Here is a 10,663-nt window from a genome sequence, read left to right as displayed (position 1 = left end):
TTCTTCCACGTCAGCAGGGATACATTTTCCAAGCTCCCTATGAGTTAGTATGGTTATAAACAGTATCAATTAATGGAATGTGAGCAAAAATGATTGTTACTCCATCCAGCCTTGGTCCATAAAAATTTCATTACATGTGAAATTCTCTACATTCCCCAGTCACCTGCTGAATAAAGACTACTCTACAAAGAACAGTCACAGGATTAAATAACAGCTTAGAGCAACACCTCTCCATCCCCTGTCCTGGCTCCACCAATTACATTATAGTGGGGCATGAATAAGAATTAAACTTTTGTGGTGAGTAACCAAGAAGCTAGGATGAAAGCAGCATCTGACTAGGCCGCCATCCTGGGAAAGCCTCCTCTAGTGTCATGCATTTGTTTTCTAGATTTTCACTAAAAATAAAAGTAATAGCCCCAAATGACTTGCCACTTTACACAAGAAATAATCCCTTTAAATAAAAAGGATACTAAGAAATACCTTTAAAATGTTCAATATCCTTAGTAATTAGGGAAATGCAAATCAAAGCTAAGCTAACTCTGCTTAGCTAGTTAGACTCTCCACACACTGTCGCCACCCCTGCCATGGGCCTAGACCCCCTTCTGCTCATCCGGCCTGAGACCTCTCACTATTCAGTTTCTTGTTGCAACATATGGAAACTATTACAGAGTTCCACAACTGGTCAAATGCAGAAAATAAGGGTGTATGAGATGCCCAATCCTAAGTGACAGATCTACAATGCAACCTCTGCCCCTGAAACTCAGGGAACATATCTCAGGCAGAGAGAAAATGAATGCATTTCTCAACCCTGACCAGCAATGCTTTCTCATGCAACAGATGGCAATTAACCCAGAAAACCATAACTAGCTAAAATGTAGAGAATAAGAGACTGCAGAGACACTGAATCCTCAAAGCGGGAGCCAGGCTAGGTCTCTCCTAGGTCAAAACTGCAGTAGCTGGAAGTTTTTGCCCAGTGCTGTGGGCACTTCTGCCCAGGCTCTGCTGTTAACACGCTTAATGCTGAAGACTGCTGAGGGACAAGCACGAGCCATAGAACATGCTTTCCCAGCACAATGTTTGCTTTCTAATGAAACAACATTTCAGTCTCAGTTCCTACCTGAAATAGTTTTCTGGGAGAAGGCAAATGCCATAATGACCAGAATAACCACAAAGAGAGAGAGTTTCACATAGAGAAAGATCAGGAAAGATAATGCTGGAAAGATGGGAATTCTGATACCTTTAAGTACAGGAAAGGGTAAAAGTCAGTTTAACTATTCTAACCAACAAATTAGAGGCGATAGTTTAAAAACATTTAAAATATTCCTAAAAGTTTAGAAACGTCAAATCAGAAAGTCTTATTAATTATAATTCATATTATTCATATACTATTATTTTATGATGAAGCTTAGGAACCATGTCTGTCTCTTGTACTTGGTAGGTGTTTAATAATTGTTTCCTCAATAAATAGAAGCAAATTAAGTATTGTTACTATTTCCCAATTTCATAAGAGAAAAGTTCTCATGTGAGCTTAGCATTTTGAAAGGCATTATTCTTACTATCTGAGACATGATCACGTAACACTTCCCATACACAGTAAAGTGCTCTTGTCACTGTGTTGGCCTGAAAGTTGTTAGAAAATAAATCACACTTGTTAGAACTTGTTCTGAAATCTTCCCTTCTATGAAAATGGCAGCCTAAAGAAAGTATGAACTCTAAAATTTGGCTTTCAAGTGCTAGAGACCATTTCATTTCATTAAATAACCTGTCAAAGACTGAAATGGAAGAACCTCTTGGGCAATCTCCAAGACACTGTGAGGAAATGAGAAGATGCCGTGACCTCATAAAGCTCAGAATCCAAAGAGAAATCAGAGCCACACAGGTGAAAAGATGGGCTTACAAGAAAGCAAACCGTGCTGAGTACAGCGTGCTAGTGAGCATCTCAAGAATAAGGCTGGTTATTCAACACTGAGAGTGTGCGAGAAGCTGGTCCACAGGATTAAATAGTCAGGAGAAGAGGGGACATTTTAAAGGAAAGGGACAGCTAGAACAACGATCTGAAAGCAAGGTAAGCTAAGTTGTGTTTGGAGCATAGGGAGGGAAATACAGGACTAATGAACATAGTTGCTACTCTACAGGGGCTTATGCCGCACAGAAGTCAGATAAGTAGGTGCTTGAGATACAACGAGAAATGCATATTTGGTCTTTGTTCTCCAGCTCCTGGCATACAGCCACTAAAATCTTAGACTTACAGCTGGGATAAAAGTATTTTGGCACTCTACGACCCCTATTCCTTAAGTCAGAAGTCGTGTGAACCCTCCACACCCCCACTCAGCACAGTGCCAGCATACCCTGTGGACCTGATGTCAAACACTGCACAAAACACCACCCTCAGCACCCAGCATCCAGGCAGACCTTAGCTCCAGACATCACAGGCCACAGAAAGCACCACACTCAGTACCTGGTACCAGTGGACCCTGAGGATTCTGGATTCCAAGGTTAGAACTTCCACTGATTTCCATAGTTGCTGCGCCCATTTACACGTCCACTAACAGTGAATAGTTTCACCCTTTCCCCACATCCTTGTCATCATATTGTCATTTATTTCCTTGATGATAACAATTTTGGCCAGCTTGAGGTGGAACCTCAAAGTAGTTTTAGTTCACATTTCCCTGATGGCCAGGGATTTGTCTACCCAGTTTCTGTGCAGGCAGACAAAAGGGACAATGATTACTGAAGAGCCTCTGAGGAGATGGGAGGGAGAAACATTTAAAATACACATTTAATATCTGCTCTACAAAAGAGAAGTCAGATGATATGGGAGAAAGATAAACTGATCTAGAAATTTAAGAGTCTAGACAGTAAGGGAGATTGATTGTGGAAAAACAAAGTGCTGACACATGCTCTAAACATAGCTGAACATCAAAAACATTACACTATGTGAAATAAACCATCAAAAACTGTTACATATTTCATAATTGTTTTCTTTGAAATGTCCAAAATAGTCAAATCTAAAAAGATATTACTGATTGCCTAACACTAGAAGAGACAGAGGGTGGAGGGAGGTGAAGGTTGCAGGGCTTCCATCTGGAGCAGAGTATGTTCTAAAATTGACCATAGTGATGCTTACACAACCATTATATTGTACACTTTGAGTGAGCTGTATGATATGTATACTGAATCTCAGAAAGACTGTTGAAAAAAAGAAAGCATAAAAGATATGATAATTATTAATATGATAGTGATTTTAATAAGTTTCACAATCACAGCAGTCAATGTATATTAATATAATAAATAAAAAAGGATTAACACAGCAGCAAGTATTTGTTAATGCAAAGAAATATAGCAGCCAACATTTAATGAATACCAATTATGTAGTAGAAGTAGAGGACATGTATGATTATGTGCACCATTATATATAATTGCATTTAGTTAACACAGTGATCCTATGAAGTAGGCACTGTTATCTTCATTTATCAGATGAAAAATAGATGTAATAGAGAAGTCATGCTATGCCAAAGGCTTTACAATAAATTATATTTTACCAAATTGGCCATCAGACTACACTTATTGAAACAGTAAGAAGATGCAAATGGTAACTTTTTATTTTTGCATCATCAGCTTCAAATTCATAGGCAACATTTTACAAATGTTGGTGAATGAGCTAAAAGATTGATTTCAGATGACAAGATAAAGTGGGAAGGAAAACCTGCTTCTTACTCAGGGTAACAAAGTGGTGGCCATGACAGGAAAGGGAGCATCAGGAAGGAAATAAATGCCATTCTTGGATGTCTAGTGAATTCTTATTTAAACATAAAAACATTTATATATGAGTCCCATCCCCACAAAAATTCAATAAAATATACATTGAAGGAGAGAATTTTACAAAGTTGATATATCACACCAATAATCTTAAGGTAAAAATCTATAGGTTACTAAGTCATAAAAACATTTTTATGCCTGTTCCATTAAAAACATTTAGTGAGAACTTGTAAAAATATATTAAATATAAGTATTCCATCTATTTAGTATAAAAGTTAAAAAAAATTGCATTTTCTACCTTTAGAGAAAGCTTCAAATAAAGAACTAGTGGTTTATTCCTTGGGTTTGGTTATTTATTTTTCATGAAAGAATAACTTAAATATCAATTCCCTTGAATTAGCTCTGTGGATAGAGTCCTGTTGCCAGTCAAATGGGAGACCAAGCAGCTCACAGCAGACACATTCTTCTACCCCCAGTGGCATGTGCTCCTGACTGTCACTGTGTCATTGCTGTGTGTTTCATTTTCAGCGACACAATGCTTCTCTGAAGTCCAAAAATCTGTGCAGCTGGCTTGCCTGCAATGGCCTTACATACTACAATTCTATTCTTTCCTGGAGAGAGGGTCACTTCATGGGAGAATGTAGAGATGAAGAAGAAAAATGAAAGAAAAATTCAGCTTCAGGGGTCACATGGGCTTGGGAGGAGCCTCTGACTCCTTTCTTTGACCAGTTCCATCTATGTGAAGATAAGTCAAAGGTCCTACTTGACTATGGCTGACTCCACTTGGAAGCATGGAGGAAATGTTTCCTCTGGTTATTAAATGAATAATTTTTTAAAAAATTCAGCCTCATCACAGGGATCTGAAAGTTTCTGAGACATTTGCTTCAATCATAAATCTAATGATCTTAGGTATTATAATATATGACCTTGTTGCTTACATAATGGTTGGAGGGCATATTCTTGATAGAAATTCCTGCCTTGTGTTATCATTCAACATGTATAACACCCATCATGAGTGACAGCCACTGTATCAATCTGAAGGCGAGGACTCTAGCCAGGTGTGGTAGCTCAGGTTATTCTCTTGTCAGTGCAGTTGACTTCATTGGTCTCCTTTATTCCAGCATTGTATGCTATTTTGCAGGAAGACTGGCCTCTGAGAATTTTTTTCCCAGGATATTAACATCACTTTTGTCAATGGAAAAAGAGAGCAACAGAGCAGAGTCTTTGTACCCATTTGTACTGACATTACAGTGTTACCTGGCATACATACACACATATACACACAAAAGGAAAAGAAAGAAATGTCTATTAAAAGACTTTTCATGCTCAATTTAACCACAACAGATTACCTGAAGTTCATTAGAATATTAATTTTCTGAAAACCATATTCTAAAAGGAGTAGAATTCCTTAAAAATTAAAATTCACCAACATACATGCCAGGTGTGGTGATGCATGCCTTAAATCCCAGTGCTTGGGAGGCAGAGGCAGACAGATCTCTGTGAGACAGAGGCCAACTTGGTCTATACAGTGAGTTCCAGGCCAGCTGAGGCTATGGAAGACCCTGTCTAAAAAAATAAAAAATTCACCAACATGTATAATTCATTAAACCAAATCCAAATATTACCCAACCTTTTCCTATGTTATACATTACTAGTGAATCAACATGTATTATAAAGTATATTAAAACGTGTATTATAAAGTATATTAGAGTTAATACAGAAGGATTGGTATCTAGAAACAGATGATTACTTCTAGGCCTTTTTGGCCAAGATCATGTAAAACAGACGAGAAAATAAAATTTTAAGTTAAATACAAATACAAGATTTTAAATTTTGCCAGACCTTTGGAGACTGCCTGAGAGCACCAGGCTTGGCTTCTGTGGGGTGAGCATCCCAAATCGTCCCATACCCATTCTCCTGCAATCCCCCACCCCACTGCCCCATGACCAGACTTCCCTACTGGCTAGTAGGGTCCCAGGCCTTTGGAGACTGCCTGAGAGTGCCTGACTCACACCTAACTTGACCTGAATGAAGTGACCTTCCAAAATCACTCTGCACACATTCACTTGAACAGTCTGCAGTCCCTCCTACTGTGCCAGGTCTTAGGCTTCCCTGCTTACTAGTAGGAGCCAGCACATTCATCTCCCATCTCCTCTCCTTGGACCTTGGCATTATCTATCTGAGGCTTCTGAAGTGCTCCTGGAGAGTCCCTAAGTAGCCTGACTGGAGCCATTTATATTAGTCCCTCCAATATAAAAGCAAAAGAGAGAGTCTGAATCCTAGGCAAGCAAGCTTTTCATATGCAGTCAGAAAAGTAACATCAATAACACAAACAGCATCAAATTTCAACTCAACAAAGTAAGGCTTGAGTTTCATACCAGAATCACAAGGAAGGAAAGAAATCCACATGCCAAAACCACAACAACAAACAAATAATATGAAACACCAAAATAATATGCTCCTACTAAATCCTACCAGTCCTATATAGGGGTTCTACAATGAGAACCCCCTAGAGATAACCCAGGACATAGAATGTAAAACAAGAACAATCATAAACATGATCAAAGAAGTCAACAAATTTAAAGAACACACAACAACTGAAAGAACTAAAAGAAGATAAGGATAAACTTCTGAGTGAATTCACAAAAGAGAAATATTGAAGAAAACTCAGATTGAAATGAATAAGGAAGTGAAAAACTCAGTAAGTTAATTTGGAATGATAGGAGAAAGCCTCACCAATAGAATGAAAAAATGAAAAACAGAATATCAGGATTGGACAATAAAGTTGAAGAATAGGGCCACTTAAGCCAAGAATGTGAAAAAAAAAAAAACAGGAATGGAATATGCAGGAAATGTGAGGCACCATGGAAAGACTAAATTTATGCATCATAGGCATAGAGGAAAGAGAAGAATCTCAGGTAAATGGCATTGACTAGATTTTTCAACAGGCTTATAGAAGAAAATTTCCCCAAATTAAAGAAAGAAATACCCATACAAGTACAAGAAGCACATAGAACACTAAATGGACAGAACCAGAAAAGAAACTCCCCATGGCACATCATAGTAAAAATATTAAATGTACAGAACAAAGACAGAATACTGAAATCTGTAAGAGAAAAACAATTCACATATAAAGGAAACCCCATCAGAATTATTTTTCAATGAATTACGTTTCAATGAAAACTATGAAAGCCAGAAGATCCTGGACCAAAGTATTCCCAATTCAAAATGACCATAGACACCAACCCAGAATATATTATGTCTACAAAAATACAAAAATGTCTATTATAGTTGAAGGGAAAAAAAATCTTTTGTGACATGAATATGCTGAAAGAATACATTTCCACAAAACCAGCCCTTCAGAGAATACTTGAATCAATGCAAAGAGCTGAAGAAAGGAACAACTATACCCAAAGGGAACAGAAAGAAACTAAATAAAGGTATAATTGTGGAAATACAAATTTAGACCAAGAATGCAAACAGAAATTAAAATGATGACAACCAATACACATCTTTCAATAATAACTTTAAATAACATGGACTGAACTCCCCAGTCAAAAGACACAGGCTAGTTGAATGGATTAAGAAACAAAATCCATCTTTTTGTTGTCTTCAAGAAACCCATCTCACCTTCAAGGACAGCCACTGCCTTAAAGATAAAGGATGGAAAAAAAAAAATACTCCAAGCAAATGGCACTAAGAAACAAGCAAGGGTTACAATTCTAATATCTGACAAAGTGGACTTCAAACTAAAACTAATCAGAAGAGATAGAGAGGGTCACTTCATTCTCATCAAAGGAGCAATTGACCAAGAAGATATTACAATCATGAACATATATGCACTAAACTCTGGTGCACCCAATTTCATAAAAACAGTACTAAAGGACTCCAAAACACAGATTACCCCAACTCAGTAATAGTAAGGGACTTCAATATCCCACTGTCTCCACTAGATAGATCAACTGGACAAAAAATAAACAGAGAGAGATCTGAATTAAATGATACCATTCATCAAATGGACATAACAGACATCTATTGAGTATTCTACCCAAGCACTAAAGAACACACTTTCTATTCAGCAGCCCTTGGAAGTTTCTCTAAAATTTACCACATACTGGGACACAAAAAAAACCTCAGCATACACAAAAAAAAATTGAAATAATTCCATGCATTCTATCAGACCACAATAAAATAAAGCTTAAAATCAACATGAAAAGAACCTCTCTCTAGTAACTGCATGAACTCATGGAAACTAAACAACACACTCCTGAATGATGAGTGGGTCAAAGGAGAAATTAAGAAAAAAATAAAAGTATTTCTGGATCTAATGAAAAGGACAATACAACACAACAATACTTCTTGGACATTTTTAAAGAAGAAATTTATAGCTCTAAGTGTCTACATTAAAAAATCCAAAAGAAGCCGGGTGTGGTGGCGCACACCTTTAATCCCAGCACTTGGGAGGCAGAGGCAAGTGGATCTCTGTGAGTTCAAGGCAAGCCTGGTCTACATAGTGAGTTCCAGGACAGCTGGGGCTATAGGGAGACCCTGCCTCAAAAAGACCAAAAAAAAAAAAAAAAAATCCAAAAGACCACAAATAAATGAGTTAACATTGTAACTCAAGACTCTGGAAAGGCAAGGACAAACCAAACTCAAACCTAGCAAATGAGAAAAAATAACAAAAATCAGAGGAGAAATTAGTGAAATAGAAATAAGAAAAAAATACAAAGAACCAATGAATCTAAGAGCTGGTTCTTTGAAATGATAATCAAGATAGCAGACCCTTAGCCTAGTTAACCAAAAGAAAGAAAGAGCAAATCCAAATCAACAAAATCAGAGATGAAAAGGGAGACATCACAAAGGACATCAAAAAGATCAAGAACATTATAAGGGAATATTTTAAAAACCTATACTCTATTAAGTTTGAAAAGCTAAAAGAAATGGATAACTATCTAAATTTACAGGAACCAACAAAGCTAAACCAAGAAAAGATCAACAGCTTAAACAAATATAACAAATAAGGAAGTTAAAACAGTAATACAAAACCCCCAACTGAAAAAAGCCTAGGCCCAGACGGATTCACAGCAGAATTATATCAGACAGTCAAAGAAGATTTACAACCAGTACTACTTAAATTATTCAAAACAGAATCAGAGGAAGAACTCCCAAACTCCTTCTAATACCAAAGCCAGGTAAAAATACAACCATAAAAGAAAACTATAGACCCATATCCTTAATGAACGTGGAGGCAAAAATTCTCAACAAAATACTTGCAAACTGCATATGGACACACACATCAAAAATATCCACCATGATCAAGTCAGCTTTATTACAGAGATGCAGGGATGGTTTGGTATATGTAAGTCAATAAATGTAATAAACCATATAAATGGACTCAAGGACAAAACTCACATGGTCATCTCAATAGATGCAGAAAAGGCCTTTGACAAAATCCAGCATACATTCATGTTAAAAGTCCTAGAGGGAATTGAACTAGAGGGAACATACCTCAACATAATTAAAGCTATATACAATAAATCCACAGCCAACATCATTCTAAATGGAGCAAAACTGGAAGCATTCCCATTAAAATCATGAATGTATATCTGTTAATTTTTGCTTTATGAAAATACCTACCAAATCTGTATCATGAAAAATAAAGATTTGGCTCTTAAAAAAAAATCATGAACCAGGAAAGACTGTACACTATCTCCACTCCTTTTGAATATAGTGCTTGAAACTCTTGCTAGAGCAGTAAGACAAGAGAATGAATTAAAAGAGTACTAATTGGAAAAGAAGAGGTTAAATTATCCCTATTTGCAGATAATACAATATTATACATAAGAGAGCCCCAAAATGCCTAGAAATTACTAACACTTTCAGCAAAGTAGCAGTTTAAAAAAAAATCAGTCTATGGAAATCAGTAGCCTTTCTATATGCCAATAATAATCAGAGAAAGAGTACATGGAAACCCTCCCATTCATAATAGCCTCAAAAATATCTAGGAATAAAGTTGAATGAAGACATTAAAGATTGTACAATGAAAGTTTTCAGTCTTTGAAGAAAGAGATTGAGGAAGACACCAGGAGATGTAAGGACCTCCCATGCTCATAGATTAGAAGAATTAATATTCTGAAAATGACCATCCTACCCAAAAAAATCTATATTGCTTTGGGTAGGACAGTCATTCAGTACAATCCCAATAAAAATCTTCATGACACTCTTCACAGAATTAGAAAAAAAATCCTAAAATTCATATGCAATTAAAATAGACTCCAGATAGCCAAAGCAATCCTGAGCCCAAAGAGCAGCACTAGGGGAATTATCATACCAGATCTCAAACTATATTACAGAGCTATAGTCATAAAAGCAGCATGATACTGGTACAAAAATAGGCACACCGATCAATGGAACATAATTGAAGACCAAAACTTGAGTGCATGCTCTTTTAGCCTCCTGATGTTTGACAAAGGTGAGAAGAACACACAATGGAGGAAAAACAGCATCTTCAACAAACGGTGCTGGCAAAACTGGATCCCCATCTGTAGAAGAATTAAACTAAACTTCACCTTGCACAAATGTCAACTCCAAATGGATCAAAGACCTCAATGTGAAACCTGAAATTTTGAAACTGTTAGAAGAAAACATAGGCAGTACCTTACAAGATATAGGTGTAGGAAAGGGCTTCTTAAATTCGACATCAGTTGCTCAGAATGAAAGGACAACAATCAACAAATGGGACCTTGTTAAACTAAAAAACGCTATAGCAAAAGAAACAACCAAGGAAGTGAAGAGAAAATCCACAGAGTGGGAGATAGTCTTCACCAGTGACACATCTGACAGAGGTTTAGTATTCAGAATATATAAAGAATGCAAGATAAAAGAATCAAGAAAACAAATGAGC

At 36.8% G+C, this 10,663-nt stretch overlaps 1 protein-coding gene across 1 annotated transcript in view; it reads right to left on the bottom strand.

Annotated features, from left to right (window-relative positions):
- Nucleotides 1-941: 941 nt before the first annotated feature.
- LOC103745108 (cell surface glycoprotein CD200 receptor 2-like) overlaps nucleotides 942-10,663 on the bottom strand; it is a 46,760-nt gene continuing 37,038 nt past the window's right edge. Inside the window, 5 exon segments of the mRNA XM_029570342.1 lie at nucleotides 942-1,030; nucleotides 1,118-1,237; nucleotides 1,763-1,809; nucleotides 4,161-4,314; nucleotides 4,317-4,370. Of these exon segments, the coding sequence (XP_029426202.1) occupies nucleotides 942-1,030; nucleotides 1,118-1,237; nucleotides 1,763-1,809; nucleotides 4,161-4,314; nucleotides 4,317-4,370 (464 nt within the window).

Source organism: Nannospalax galili, unplaced genomic scaffold (assembly GCF_000622305.1).
Source record: "Nannospalax galili isolate Female #2095 unplaced genomic scaffold, S.galili_v1.0 scaffold743, whole genome shotgun sequence".
NCBI lineage: Eukaryota > Metazoa > Chordata > Mammalia > Rodentia > Spalacidae > Nannospalax > Nannospalax galili.
The sequence above is the reverse complement of the archived record's forward strand: the minus strand, read 5'-3'. Positions and strand labels throughout refer to the sequence as shown.